This window comes from Kogia breviceps, chromosome 1 (genome assembly GCF_026419965.1).
Source record: "Kogia breviceps isolate mKogBre1 chromosome 1, mKogBre1 haplotype 1, whole genome shotgun sequence".
Classification (NCBI taxonomy): Eukaryota; Metazoa; Chordata; class Mammalia; order Artiodactyla; family Physeteridae; genus Kogia; species Kogia breviceps.
In genome coordinates, this window is record NC_081310.1 from 149,346,563 (window position 1) to 149,362,720 (window position 16,158).

At 38.1% G+C, this 16,158-nt stretch overlaps 1 protein-coding gene across 3 annotated transcripts in view; it reads right to left on the reverse strand.

The window, feature by feature from the left end:
* The window catches only part of PATJ (PATJ crumbs cell polarity complex component), a 353,889-nt gene that overhangs the window by 205,402 nt on the left and 132,329 nt on the right, over window positions 1–16,158 (reverse strand). For all 3 annotated transcript variants that reach the window (XM_067006873.1, XM_067006872.1, XM_059083193.2), the window contains exons 24-25: window positions 15,197–15,374; window positions 1,629–1,739 (exon numbers count right to left, since the gene is read on the reverse strand). In XM_067006873.1, the coding sequence (XP_066862974.1) occupies window positions 1,629–1,739; window positions 15,197–15,374 (289 nt within the window). The remainder of the gene's footprint in view (window positions 1–1,628; window positions 1,740–15,196; window positions 15,375–16,158) is intronic.

Here is a 16,158-nt window from a genome sequence, read left to right on the forward strand (position 1 = left end):
TTAATGTAAACTGATCAAAAATAATTAAGAATTTGGCTATATTTTCTATCCCTGTGATGACTAATATAACTTGCAAGAATAAGTAAGCTGAAGAGAGCACCATTTGGCAAAGATTTGAAACTTGATTCCTTTCATTTCCTTATTCAACTGAAATCACTTTGCGCTTAAAAAAAAAAAAGGAACAAATCATGGACATTAATATCATTGCCATCCCTTGGCTAAAACCACAGATAGTTCAATGCTTGATGAACCCAATGCACAATGTAACAGTCTATGATGCTGCCTGAGGGTTAAGTAACTTGAACATGGGGCGATGCTGAAGACATTTTCCCTTTTTTTGAACAGTTGAAAGAAATAGTACTGTTTATGTCATCCAAATGAAAATTTCGACCTCAGCTCAACAACAAAGGCTGGATTAAAATCTTGGCCGTTTTGGTTGACTTTATAACCTATTAAAATGCTTTGAATATTTTTCAGCGGGGCATTTGCAAGGGGCCACATAAATGTATAATTTGATTGGCTCATTCTCGCTCAAAACTATTTCTTTGGAAGTGTCATTTGGCAGGGAATAATCAGGCCAATTTTCCTACAGAATGCAGTTTCCAGAAATAAAAGTGATGGCCTCAATGACTTTCTCAATACTATGAGTTAAAAGGTGGATTCCAAAAAATCTAGAATTTCAAATTGTATAAAAATGTGAAGACCTTATTCAATTTACCTCTCTCAATTAGTCTTGATGGTGTAAACAGAGCACTAAGACTGGAAGGGACTGTGCTGCAGTGCAGTGCACCGCAACCCACTGTGTGCAGGCAGGCTACAAGCGTGCTGAAATAGCACGTTGATGCCTTCGCCCTTGGGACAGCCAGACATCTGTTTACACTGTTTGCCATACAAATATTATTTTCTGTATTCCTTGACATAAAAAAAGGTTGAAAGACACTGTATTAGTGAATTGAAAAGCAAATTTTAAAAAAATATGCAGAGTTTTTCTACTGTTCAGAAGTGTCTATGTTTTGAACAGCTGTCTTCCATTATAAAATAAACAAAAATAAACATTGCTTCCAGGTACGGGGCTGCATATTGCAATATAAAATACACATCCTGCCACTAACATCTGTGTATCAGAGTTCTAATTCCATACCAAATAAGTAATTTATTACAGAAAAAATATTCTGTGATTAAATACTGCTCTTTGCCAATTCAGAATCTCCAACAGAACATACAACAATGCAACACATTTGAATTTTTACATGCCTGTAAAAATACCGACCATTTGGTGGTCCCTCTAGAATGTTTTTAACCCTGACCTACTCTGTCATCAAAGTATTTTATAAACAAAATAACTGGTTCAGAAAGGTTAGGTAACTTGATTCCGAATTAGTAAAATTGGTAAATAGGGAATCAAGGAATCAAAAATGGGTCTGTTAAGACTCCACTGCACACTGGAATAACTCAGATTTGACCAGGAAATCAAAATCAGGAAAAAAGGGAAAATTGAGGTTAATAACTAAATTTTAATGACAATGCTTCCTTTAAGTAATAGTAGAATAACAGTAAAATATATTGAAAAATACTTGGAGGCAAAAGCTTGGTCCACAGATATAGAGAATATTTTTTAAGTATCTTACTCTTGGAGTGGATGACAAGCTCTGAACAACAAACACCACAGGGTTTCCTGCATTCTTAATGGCCTCAACTGCTTCTCTGTGAGAGGCATTCTGCAAATCTACTCCAGACACCTAAAAACACAGAAGCAATTTATTTCAATTAGAAGGGCAGCAGATCTTGTGGATAGGTTAATTCAAAGTTCATGTGTATTATCTAGTTATGAGAACAGCCAGAGTCGAATGAATTACACCAAAGCCAGAAAAAAATAAGATTGACCCAAAAAAGCTTTGCTGTTTTAGGAGATCATGCTTAAGGATATTAATGTTTCACCTTCAAGAAAAGTAAATAAGGTAAATATCTTAATAACAATGGCCCTGATTAAATACAATTATCCAAAATAGGTAGCTCAGGCAGTAACAGAACCTTAAAAAGCTTCTGAGCTTGAATGTCACCTCTGCCACTATCACAGTACACAATTCTGAGTGAGGACAGGGGGTGGGGATCTCTCTGGACTCACCTTCTCTCAAGTAAACTGAGAAGAATGACATTTTAAGCAAAATGCCCATTATCACAGTTGAGAAGCTGAACATTTCTCAAATTATACCAAAAAAGAAGTATGAAAACACCCATAGGTTCTTTCTAAAAGAGTTCTGTGTTCAACAAATTTGAGTATGTGGAATCTAGAAAAATGGTAGAGATGAACTTATTTGCAAGGCAGAAATAGAGTCACAGATGTAGAGAACAAATTTACAGTTACCAAGGGGGGAAGGGAGGGGGAGGTTGGATGAATTGGGATATCGGGACTGACATATATACACTACTATGTATAAAATAGATAACTAATGAGAACCTACTGTATAGCACAGGGAACTCTACTCAATGCTCTGTGGTGATCTAAATGGGAAGGAAATCTAAAAAAGAGTGGATATATGTATACATATAGCTGATTCATTTTGCTGTACAGCAAGAAACTAACCAACATTGTAAAGCAACTATACTCCAATAAAAATTAATTTAAAAAACTGGGGCAAGTGTAAACATCTCCTTATTATATAAATCTGAGAGAACATAACTTGTGAACATGCCCATAATCTCAAAGAGCATTCTGTATTTATCAAACATATTTACAAGAACCAATTTTTGAAACTGATAATGTAAGGAAGCCTTGGTAAAAGTTAAGGTGGTTTACAGTCAGTTGATAGTGACAATTTGTGAAGATTGTTTTGCCATAAGGGGATCAAAGAAATAGGAATGTAAGTGAAGAGGGATGTGGGATCAAGTTTGGTTTTTGTTTTTAAGATGGGATAGATTACAGTAATAATGACGCAGTGGAGAGGAAAAATGAAGGATAGAGAGGAGTGATGACTGTGGAAGCAAATCCTTGGACAAATAGGAATTTGTGAAGAGGGAATGACTTCCACTGTACAAGTTAGACTGGCTCTAGATAGAAGAAACACAAATAGTTCATACAGTCAGAAAAAAGCTTTGGTATGCAGTGGGAGCAAGGGGAAACTCTCTTTGACTGCTTCAATTTTCTCAATGAAATAAGAAACAAGAACCATAAACAGAGATCAAGACTGTGGCAGGAGGCATAGGAGGTTTGAAGTAGTTACCTCTGAAAGTAGAAGAATGGAACAACTTGAGAAATATTACAGGGCTACAGGGCAGAATTAAAGACCCACTTGAGGGGGTGGTCATGAATTTAAAATGAGACCAGACAGCATGGGTGGTTATTTTCTCCAGTCGTGCTAGAGATCTGAAATAAGCAAAAAGTTGCACTTAACTAGGATGTGGTTCTCCCACGCAAGTTCAGTGAAAGGAAAGAGGATCAAAGGAGTTGGAAGTATATGCAAGGGAGTGATAGGATGATAAGTCACTGAATCTGAGCAGAGTGAGGAAGAAAGCGAGCATGCCAGAAGCTGAGAGACAGAGAAGCGAGGGTCCTAAGGTAGGAGATAGGAGCCCGGTGTGTCAGAGGGGTTTAAAGCCAGGTTGAGTCTAAAGTACAGAGAAAGAGGAGCGAGCGGAAAGAGGTGAGGTCAGGGAGGCAGCTGAAGCTACCTCATGCAAAATCCAAAAGGCCATGGCAAGAACTTTGGCTTTTTATTCTAATAGGTATCAATGAAGATTTTAATGCTCTGTAAAAGCTCTTTTCCCATATGAGTTGAGGAAGCATACAAATAATAGTAAATGAAAAAAATACAGACAAAAATTAAAGTGACACATAAAAGCTGTCACAACAGTTTGATGAAGCTTCTTTCAAATAACCTGATCCCCAAAATATTCAACAGTAAGAGAAGTAGAGGCTATATGAGAACTACTTCCTCCTCTAGTAATAATCAGTTTTTGTTTCTCTAACAGAGATTTCCACATTGTTAAATGGGAATAACCGAAGTCGGGAAGTTAGGAAAAAAACAGTATTCTGTCATAATACAACACAAAAATAATCTTAGTTTTTCTCAGGTTTAAAATTATAACTTAAGAGTATGTTCACTCACACAGATGAAGAACCATTTCTAAAAATTACATTAAATTCTAACTTCCTAGTTTAAAAAATCTCTTCTTTATATGGACCTAAACCTTTCATGCAATTGTTACAAGACAGAGAATGATTATTAAATGTCACTAACAAAACAAACAACTAATGCTTTTCATAGAAAAAAGTAAACACATGACTCATTATGCTTCACAAAATATATATTAGAGTGTAACATTTCAGGGCTGTTGTGAATGTGAAGAAATATAAATTATTAAATATGAGATAAAACAGTGGGTTCTTATTAGTATGTGTATGAGTGATGATGATTAAATGAGAGAATACTTTATATTCAACAGAGCACAGAGAAAGATGAGAAAAAGAAACAAAATTCAAAAAGATTTTAAAAGTAAACAATCCAATTAGAAAACAGGCAAAAACACAAACAAACATTTCACCAAAGAGGGTATTGGATGGCAATCAAGCACATGAAAAGTTCTTTCTCATTAGCCATTAGGGAACCACAAATTAAAACAACAATGATATCACTATATACCTATCAAGAATGGCTAAAATGAAAAACAGTGACAACACCAAAAGTTGATGAGAATGCAGAGAAACTGAATCACTCATACATTGCTGGTGGAAATACAAAATAGTACAGCCATTCTGCAAAATAGTTTGACAGTTTCTTAAGACTAAAAAGGAACTTAATGTACAACCCAGCAATTACACTCTTGAGCATCTATCCCAGAGATACAAAGACTTATTTTCACTCAGGAACTTGTATATAAATGTTTACAGGAGCTTTATTCATAATAGCCAAGAACTGAAAACCATCAAAGTGTCTTTCAGTGGGTGAATGGTTAAACAGTGGTACCTCCATACCATGGAATACTACTCATCCATAAAAAGGGATGAACGAAGAGGCGCCTTCAAGATGGCAGAGGAGTAAGACATGGAGATCACCTTCTTCCCCACGAATACATCAAAACTACATCTACATGTGAACAACCCTTATAGAACACCTACTGAACACTGGCAGAAGACCTTAGACTTCCCAAAAGGCAAGAAACTCCCCACATACCTGGATAGGGCAAAAGAAAAAAGAAAAAACAGAGACAAAAGAATAGGGATGGGACCTGCACCTGTGGGAGAGAGCTGTGAAGGAGGAAAAGTTTCCACACACTAGGAAGGCCTTTCATGGGTGGAGACCGCGGGTGGCAGAGGGGGAAAGCTTCAGAGCCATGGAGAAGAGCACAGCAACAGGGGTGCAGAGGGCAAAGCAGAGAGATTCCCACACAGAGGATCGGTGCCAACCAGCACTCACGAGCCTGAGAAGCTTGTCTGCTCACCAGTCGGGGCAGGCGGGGGCTGAGGGCTGGGAGCTGAGGCTCAGGCTTCAGAGGTCAGATCCCAGGGAAAGGACTGGGGTTGGCTGAGTGAACACAGCCTGAAGGGGGATAGTGCGCCACAGACAGACGGGAGGGAGTCCGGGAGTAAGTCTGGAACTGCCTAAGAGGCAAGAGACCATTGTTTTGGGGTGCGTGAGGAGAAGGGATTTAGAGCACCGCCTAAACGAGCTCCAGAGATGGGCATGAGCTGGGGCTACCAGTGCGGACCCCAGATATGGGCATGAGACGCTAAGGCTGCTGCTGCAGCCAGCAAGAATCCTGTGTGCAAGCACAGATCACTATCAACACCTCCTCTCCAGAGAGCCTGTGCTGCCCACCACTGCCAGGGTCCTGTGATCCAGGGACAACTTTGACAGGAGAACATACGGAGTGCCAAAGGCTGTTGCAACATCACCTCAGCCTCTGCCACGGCAGGCTCACCCCACATTCCGTACCACTCCGTCCCCCAGACTGAGTGAGCCAGAGCCCCCCAATCAACTGCTACTTTAACCCCATCCTGTCTGGGCGGGGAACAGATGCCCTCAGGCAACCTACACACAGAGGCAGGGTCAAATACAAAGCTGAACCCCAAGAGCTGTGCAAACAAAGAACTGCATGGGAAATTTCTCCCAGCTGCCTCAGGAGCAGCAGATTAAAGCTCCACAATCAACGTGATATACCCTTCATCTCTGGAATACCTGAATATAGAATGAATCATTCCAAAATTGAGGCAGTGGACGTTAGGAGAAACTGTAGACTTAGGGTTTGCTTTCTGCATCTAATTTGTTTCTGGTTTTAAGTTTATCTTGCTTTAGTGTTTACAGCTAATTACCAATAGTAGATTTCTTTTATTCATTGGCTTGCTCTCTTCCTTTTTTATATATATATTTTTTCTTTTTCCTTTTTCTCTTTTTGTGAGTGCGTATGTGTATGCTTCTTCGTGTGATTTTGTCTGTACAGCTTTGCTTTTCCCATTTGTCTAGGGTTCTGTCTGTCCGTGTTTTGGTTTTTTTGACAGTATAGTGTTTAGTGATTGTTAGCACTGATGGATTTGTTTTTTGGTTTGGTTGCTCTCTTTCTATCTTTCTTTTTTAATGACTTAAATTTTTTTATTGTTAATAATTTTTATTTTAATAACTATATTTTCTTTTTCCTTTCTTTCTTTTATTTTCTCCCTTTTCTTCTGAGCCATGTGGCTGACAGGGTCTTGTGTTCTGGCCAGGTGTCTGGCCTGAGCCTCTGAGGTGGGAGAGCCAAGTTCAGGACACTGGTCCACCAGAGACCTCCCAGCCCCACATAATATCAAACAGCAAAAGCACTCCCAGAGATCTCCATATCAACACTAAGATGAAGCTCCACTCAACGACCAGCAAGCTACAATACTGGACACCCTATGGCAAACAACTAGCAAGACAGGAACAAAACCCCACCCATTAGCAGAGAGGCAGCTAAAATGATACTAAGGTCACAGACACCCTAAAACACACCAGCGGACGTGGTCCTGCCCACCAGAAAGACAAGATCCAGCCTCATCCACCAGAACACAGGCACCAGTCCCCTCTACCAGGAAGCCCACACAACCCACTGAGACAACCTTACTCACTGTGAGAACACCAAAAACAATGGGAACTACAAACCTGCAGCCTGTGAAAAGGAGAGCCCAAACACAGTAAGCTGAGAAAAAGGAGAAGACAGAGAAATACACAGCAGATGAAGGAGTAAGGTAAAAACCCACTGGACCAAACAAAGGAAGAGGAAAGAGGCAGTCTACCTGAAAAAGAATTCAGAGTAATGATAGTAAAGATGATCCAAAACCTTAGAAACAGAAGGGAGAAAATACAAGAAACGTTTAACAAAGACCTAGAAGAACTAAAGAGCAAACAAACAATGATGAACAACACAAAAAATGAAATTAAAAATTCTCTAGGGCTTCCCTGGTGGCACAGTGGTTGAGAGTCCGCCTGCCGATGCAGGGGATACAGGTTCGTGTCCCGGTCCGGGAAGATCCCACATGCCACAGAGCGGCTAGACCTGTGAGCCATGGCCGCTGAGCCTGCGTGTCCGGAGCCTGTGCTCTGCAATGGGAGAAGCCACAACAGTGAGAGGCCCGCGTACAGCAAAAAAAATTCTCTAGAAGGAATCAATAGCAGAATAACTGAGGCAGAAGAATGGGTAAGTGACCTGGAAGATAAAATAATGGAAATAACTACTGCACAACAGAATAAAGAAAAAAGAATGAAAAGAATTGAGGACAGTCTTGGAGACCACGGGGACAAAATTAAACTCACCAACATTCAAATTATAGGGCTCCCAAAAGAAGAAGAGAAAATAAAAGGGACTGAGAAAATATTTGAAGGGATTATAGTTGAAAATTTCTCTCACATGGGAAAGGAAATAGTCAAGTCCAGGAAGCACAGAGAGTCTCATACAGAATAAATCCAAGGAGAAACGTGCCAAGACACATATTAATCAAACTATTAAAAATTAAATACAAAGAAAAAATATTAAAAGCAGCAAGGGAAAAGCAACAAATAACACACAAGGGAATCCCCATAATGTTAAGAGGTGATCTTTCAGCAGAAACTCATCAAGCCAGAAAGGAGGGGCAGGACATAATTAAAGTCATGAAAGGGAAAAACCTACAACCACAATTACTCTATCCAGCAAGGATCTCATTCAGATTTCACAGAGAAATTAAATCATTTACAGACAAGCAAAAACTACGAGAATTCAGCACCACCAAATGAGCTTTACTACAAATGCTAAAGGAACTTCTCTAGGCAGGAAAAACAAGAGAAGGAAAAGACCTACAATAACAAACCCAAAACAATTAAGAAAATGGTAATAGGAACATACATACATACATTTATATTTACATATAAATGTAAATGAATTAAATGCTCCAAGCAAAAGACACGGAATGGCTGAATGGATACTAAAACAAGACCCATATATATGCTGTCTATAAGAGACCCATTTCAGACCTAGGGACACATACAGACTGAAAGTGAGGGGATGGAAAAAGATATTCCATGCAAATGGAAATCAAAACAAAGCTGGAGCAGCAATTCTCATATCAGACAAAGTAGACTTTAAAATAAAGACTATTACAAGAGACAAAGAAGGACACTACATAATGATCAAGGGATCAATCCAAGAAGAAAATATAACAATTGTAAATATTTATGCACCCAACATAGGAGCACCTCAATACATAAGGCGAATGCTAACAGCCATAAAAGGGGAAATCGACAGTAACACAGTCATAGTAGGGGACTTTAACACCCCACTTTCACCAATAGACAGATCATCCAAAATGAAAATACATAAGGAAACACAAGATTTAAATGATACATTAAACAAGATGGACTTAATTGATATTTATAGGATATTCCATCCAAAAACAACAGAATATACTTTCTTCTCAAATACCCATGGAACATTCTCCAGGATAGATAATATCTTGGGTCACAAATCAAGCCTTGATAAATTTAAGAAAACTGAAATTGTATCAAGTACCTTTATGGACCACAACACTATGAGAGTAGATATCAATTACAGGAAATAATCTGTAAAAATTACAAACACATGGATGCTAAACAATACACTACGAAATAACCAAGGAATCAATGAAGAAATCAAAGAGGAAATTTAAAAATACCTAGAAACAAATGACAATGAAAACACGAAGACCTAAAACCTACAGAGAGCAGCAAAAGCAGTTCTAAGAGAGAAGTTTACAGCAATACAATCTTACCTCAAGAAACAAGAAACATCTCAAATAAACAACATAACCATATACCTAAAGCAATTTGAGAAACAAGAACAAAAAAACCCAAAGTTAGCAGAAGGAAAGAAATCATAAAGATCAGATCAGAAATAAATGAAAAAGAAATGAAGGGAACGATAGCAAAGATCAATAAAACCAAAAGCTGGTTCTTTGAGAAGATAAACAAAATTGATAAGCCATTAGCTAGACTCATCAAGAAAAAAAGGGAGAAAAATCAATAGAATTCGAAATGAAAAAGGAGAAGTAACAACTGACACTGCAGAAATAAAAAGGATCATGAGCGATTACTACAAGCAACTATATGCTTATTGGACAACCAGGAAGAAATGGACAAATTCCTGAACCAGAAAGAAATAGAAAATATAAACAGACCAATCACAAGCACTGAAATTGAAACTGTGATTAAAAATCTACCAACAAACAAAAGCCCAGGACCAGATGGCTTCATAGGCAAATTCGATCAAACATTTAGAGAAGAGCTAACATCTATCCTTCTCAAACTCTTCCAAAATATAACAGAGGAAGGAAAACTCCCAAACTCAACCTATGAGGCCACCATCACCCTGATACCAAAACCAGACAAAGATGACACAAAACAAGAAAACTATAAGCCAGTATCACTGATGAACATAGATGCAAAAATCCTCAACAAAATGCTAGCAAACAGAATCCAACAGCACATTAAAAGGATCATACACCATGATCAAGTGGGGTTTATCCCAGGAATGCAGGGATTCTTCAATATAAGAAAATCAATCAATGTGATACACCATATTAACAAATTGAAGGATAAAAACTATATGATCATCTCAACAGATGCAGAAAAAGCTTTTGACAAAATTCAACACCGATGTATGATTAAAAACCCTCTAGAAAGTAGGCATAGAGGGAACTTACCTCAACCGAATAAAGGCCATATATGACAAAACTACTGTCAACATCATTCTCAATGGTGAAAAACAAACCATTTCCAGTAATATCAGGAACAAGACAAAGTTGCCCACTCTCACCACTATTATGCAACATAGATTTGGAAGTTTTAAGCACAGCAATCAGAGAAGAAAAGAAATAAAAGGAATCCAAATTGGAAAAGAAGAAGTAAAACTGTCACTGTTTGCAGATGACATGATACTATACTTACAGAATCCTAAAGATGCTACCAGAAAACTACTAGAGCTAAATGAGTTTGGTAAAGTAGCAGGATACAAAATTAATGCACAGAAATCTCTTGCATTCCTATACACTGATGAAAAATCTGAAAGAGAAATTAAGGAAACACTCCCATTAACAATTGCAACAAAAAGAATAAAATACCTAGGAATAAATCTACCTAAGGAGACAAAAGACCTGTATGCAGAAAACTGTAAGACACTGATGAAAGAAATTAAAGATGATACAAACAGATGGAGAGATACACCATGTTCTTGGATTGGAAGAATCAACATTGTGAAAATGACTATACTACCCAAAACAATTTACAGATTCAATGCAATCCCTATCAAACTACCAATGGCATTTTTCACAGAACTAGAACAAAAAATTTCACAATTTGTATGGAAACACAAAAGACCCCGAAAAGCCAAAGCAATCTTGAGAAAGAAAAACGGAGCTGGTGGAATTAGGCTTCCTGACTTCAGACTATACTACAAAGCTACAGTAATCTAGACAGCATTGTACTGGCTCAAAAACAGAAATATAGATCAATGGAACAGGATAGAAAGCCCAGAGATAAACCCACACACATATGGTCACCTTATTTTTGATAAAGGAGTCAAGAATACACAATGGAGAAAAGACAGCCTCTTCAATAAGTGGTGCTGGGAAAACTCGACAGCTACATGTAAAAGTATGAAATTAGAACACTCCTTAACACCATACACACAAATAAACTCAAAATGGATTAAAGACCTAAATGTAAGCCCAGATACTATAAAACTCTTAGAGGAAAACATAGACAGAACACTCTATGACATAAATCACAGCAGTATCCTTTTTGACCCACCTCCTAGAGGAGTGGAAGTAAAAATAAAAGTAAACCAATGGGACCTAATGAAACTTAAAAGCTTTTGCACAGCAAAGGAAACCATAAACAAGACAAAAGACAACCCTCAGAATGAGAGAAAATATTTGCCAACAGAGCCACTGACAAAGGATTAGTATCCAAAATATACAAGCAGCTCATGCAGCTCAATATCAAAGAAACAAACAACCCAATCCAAAAATGGGCAGAAGACCTAAATAGACATTTCTCCAAAGAAGATATAGATTGCCAACAAACACATGAAAGGATGCTCAATGTCACTAATCATTAGAGAAATGTAAATCAAAACTAAAATGAGGTATCACCTCACACTGGTCAGAATGGCCATCATCAAAAAATCTACAAACAATAAATGCTGGAGAGGGTGTGGAGAAAACGGAACCCTCTTGCACTGTTGGTGGGAATGTAAATTGATACAGACACTATGGAGAACAGTATGTAGGTTCCTTAAAAAACTAAAAATAGGGCTTCCTGGTGATGCAGTGGTTAAGAATCCACCTGCAATGCAGGAGACACAGGTTTGAGCCCTGGTCTGGGAAGATCCCACATGCCACAGAGCAACTAAACCCGTGCGCCACAACTACTGAGCCTGCAATCTAGAGCCTGTGACCCACAACTACTGAGCCCGTGTGCCACAACTACTGAAGCCCGTGTGCCCTAGAGTCTGTGCTCTGCAACAAGAGAAGCCACTGCAATGAGAAGCCTGAGCACTGCAATGAAGAGTAGCCCCCACTCACTGCAACTAGAGAAAGCCCACGTGCAGCAACAAAGAGCCAACACAGCCAAAAATAAATAAAATTAATTAATTTTTTTTTTTAAAGTATAACTACCATATGATCCAGCAATCCCACTACTGGGCATATACCCTGAGAAAACCATAATTCAAAAAGAGTCATGTACTGAAATGTTCATTGCAGCTCTCTTTACAATAGCCAGGACATGGAAGCAACCTAAGTGTCCATCGACACATGAATGGATAAAGAAGATGTAGCACATATATACAATGGAATATTACTCAGCCATATAAAGAACTGAAACTGAATTATTTGTAGTGAGGTGGATGGACCTAGAGACTGTTATATAGACTGAAGTAAGTCAGAAAGAGAAAAAGAAATACCATATGCTAACACATATATATGGAATCTTAAAAAAAAATAACAATGGTTCTGAAGAACCTAGGGGCAGGACAGGAATAAAGATGCAGACATACAGAATGGACTTCAGGACATGAGGAGGGGGAAGGGTAAGCTGGGATGAAGTGAGAGAGTGGCATGGACATATATACACTACCAAATGTAAAACAGGTAGCTAGTGGGAAGCAGCTGCATAGCACCAGGAGATCAGCTCAGTGCTTGTGACCACCTAGAGGGGTGAGATAGGGATGGTGGGAGGGATATGCAAGAGGGAGGAGATATGGGGATATATGTATATATATAGCTGATTCACTTTGTCATACAGCAGAAACTAACACACCATTTTAAAGCAATTATACTCCAATAAAGATGTTAAAAATAAATAAATTTTTAAAAAGGGATGAACTATTGATAGACACAAGAAATTGAATGAACTTCAACAAAATTAAGCTGAGTGAAGAAAACCAATCTCAAAAAAGATACAAAATGCATAATTACATTTATGTAACAATTTGTAAAATAACATAAGTATAAACATGGAGAAACAGAATAGTGGTGGCCAGAGGATATGGATGGGGGTGGAGGGGATGGGAGAGGAGTGGTTGTAAAGGGGTCAGACAAGAGAGTCTTGTGGTGATGATTCAGTTGAGTTTCTTGACTGCTGTGTGGGTTATGCAAGGCTGCACATGTGATAAAACTGTGTAGAGCTATAAAAACACACACACAAATGGCACATGTATAACTCGTGAAATCTTAATAAGGTCTATGAATTGTGCCACTAATCAGTATTTTGATTTTGCTATTGAACTATAGTTGTATAAGATGTTAAAAATTGGGTGAGGCTGAGGGAAGGGTAAGTGGGACTTCCTTGTACATTTGTTTGCAACTTCCCATGAACCTATAACTATTTCAAAATATAAAGAAAAAATATAATTTTAAATTTGTATTTTGTTCTAAGTTCAAATGTGTCAGTAATCAAAATAAAAAATAAATGATATTAGATGAAGATTATCAATTTAGATTTTTTAAAGGCAGTATCCAGTTATTATGTTGCTTAAAATACAACTAAAACAAAATCACAAATAAGGGTGAAAATGAAGGAAAGAAAAAAAAGCAATGTACCATGCAAATGCTAAGTAAAAGAAACCACACCTGCCCCAGAAGCCAGAATAATCCTTTTTAAAAGTGTGTACGTGTTCAGAATTCTCTAATGGACTCTCATCCATTCAGAGTAGACAACCTTCTAATCTCTACATGATGTGGCTTCCCATTACCTCTCAGACCTTTTCTCTTTCACCCTCTCTCTTGTTCACTCTACCTATATTAGCAGTGCTGGATTTCTTTCTGTTCCTTCAACACATCCAGGCAAGCTCCCACCTCAGAGCTTTCACACTTCAGTTCACTCTGTCTGGAGCCCTCTTCCCCCATGTGTCCATATTGCTCACTCTCTCATTTCTTATATTTGTCCCAATATCATCTTCCATAACAAATCTATTCATTGCAACTACTGCCATCACCACACATCATTCCTTATCCTCCTCCCTGTTATTTTTCTCCATAGTTACTTATAACAATCTAACATTCTATATATTACTTATTTTGTGCATTGTCTATCTACCCCGCTATCATATGAATGCCATAAGAGAAGGGATTTTTGGTCAAAATATAACCTCAAATTTGTATACACAGAGTAGTTTTATGCAATTCTTTGATTTAATCCTCTCAACGATTCTATGGATTTTGAAATCTCATTTCCATTTTATTTGGAAACTGAAAATAAAATAGGTTTCATAATTTGTCCAAGAACAAAGAAAAAACAAACAGGACAATCTAGACTTCAACCCATGATCTCCAGAGCTCTTTTCATTCTTCCAGAGCTAAAACACCACAGTTGATGTTTAGCATCATAAAGCATGAATCAACAAGCAGATTCTGGGATTAAAAATAATCAATATGGGGTTCCCTGGTGGTGCAGTGGTTGAGAGTCCGCCTGCCGATGCAGGGGACATGGGTTCGTGCCCCGGTCTGGGAGGATCCCACGTGCTGCGGAGCGGCTGGGCCCGTGAGCCATGGCTGCTGGGCCTGCAAGTCCGGAGCCTGCGCTCCTCAGTGGGAGAGGTCACGACAGTGAGACGGCTGGGCCCGTGAGCCATGGCTGCTGGGCCTGCGAGTCCGGAGCCTGCGCTCCGCAGTGGGAGAGGTCATGACAGTGAGAGGCCCGTGTACCGCAAAAAAAAAAAAAAAAAAAAAAAAAAAAAAGTTCAATATGATGTCATCCAATAAACCTAATGCAAAGAAATGTATCAGATTCAGACCTCTTAGTGCCTTGATGTACCCTTAAAACTCCACTCTGCAAAGCCTGCCATGTATAAAGGATGGATTCACCTCTCCACCAATACAGTCTTCCACTTTCAGCGTCAACTCTGGGAGGACAGCACAGCTATCCCACTGACATATACAATTCAGAGTTTGTTAAAGACTGTGGGAGAAGCATGATGTCCACCATCTGCCTCATTCTGTCAAATTGTGTTTCTTCAGTCCGCTGAGGCTTTTTGTTTTATCATTTTATATGCTATCAGCTCAGCTTTAGAATCTCATAAAATTGTGCAAACATGCAAACTAAAGCATCTGAATAAAATACACCAATTGTACATACATATACTCCAACACATAAAGGAAGGACTTCTGGTTAAATGATCATTTTACTGTCTTACAGTACATTTCAAACAAAAACAAAATTTTGACACTATTTACCTCAAGTATTTTATCTCCAGTTTTAAGAGCATTTGTTTTTCCTGCTGGACTGTCTTCCAAAACTTGTTTGATAAATATACCCTTAAGCTCCTCTCCATTCTTCAGGCGTTTTATAACAGTCTGTCCACCAACGATACTAATACCAAGAGATACATCTGGTTCTTTAAAAATCTCAACACTGTAAAAACAAAAGCACAAAATTCACTCATGAACAAGGTAATTTGTTGTACTGTCACTGTGTTTAATGTGTACCATATCTTGTGACTCATATTCTATATAAATATATTTTCACAAATGTTACAGAAGTTATACCTAACTCCAAAATTATAAGATTCTATCAATAATTCATGGCATATGTGAAAGTGTAAATTCTGAAAAAGATTTCCAAAACAACAAATACAACTCTTAATATTGAGAGATTTAGCAAGGACTTAATGTTCTCATCTCCCACCACCACATATTTTCTGTGATGAGTCCCTTTCATCTATATCATAACATGAGCAAAGAATGAATTAAGGAAATAACTAATGGGTGGAAAAAAAAATCAAGAAAGTCACATGTATCATTTTGGCAAAAAGCAGAAACTTTCAGAATAAAATAAACTTGCCACCGACAGGCTCACTGCCCATACTGCTTTTCCCAGTCAGCCATTTTAACCCGTGGTTCTTTACGTGGAGGACAGATTTTATAGCTCCAAAGGCTGGAAAGGTTTTCTCTTCTTCCTACATCCACATCATTTTAATAAAGTATAGAATAAAACTTGCCCCTCAAAATATTACGAATTTTGTTCAAACTGCACAGACATGGCCAATAATTAATTCCAAAAAGTGGCTCAGAAAACAGCTCCTAAGAGTTTTTAAGACAAAAACTCAAAAGTGCAAGAAAAAATCAATTTGGGTGGCATGGTGGAATTAATAATGCATGAAGATAGAAGACAGCAGCTAAAGAAGACTTTTATAACC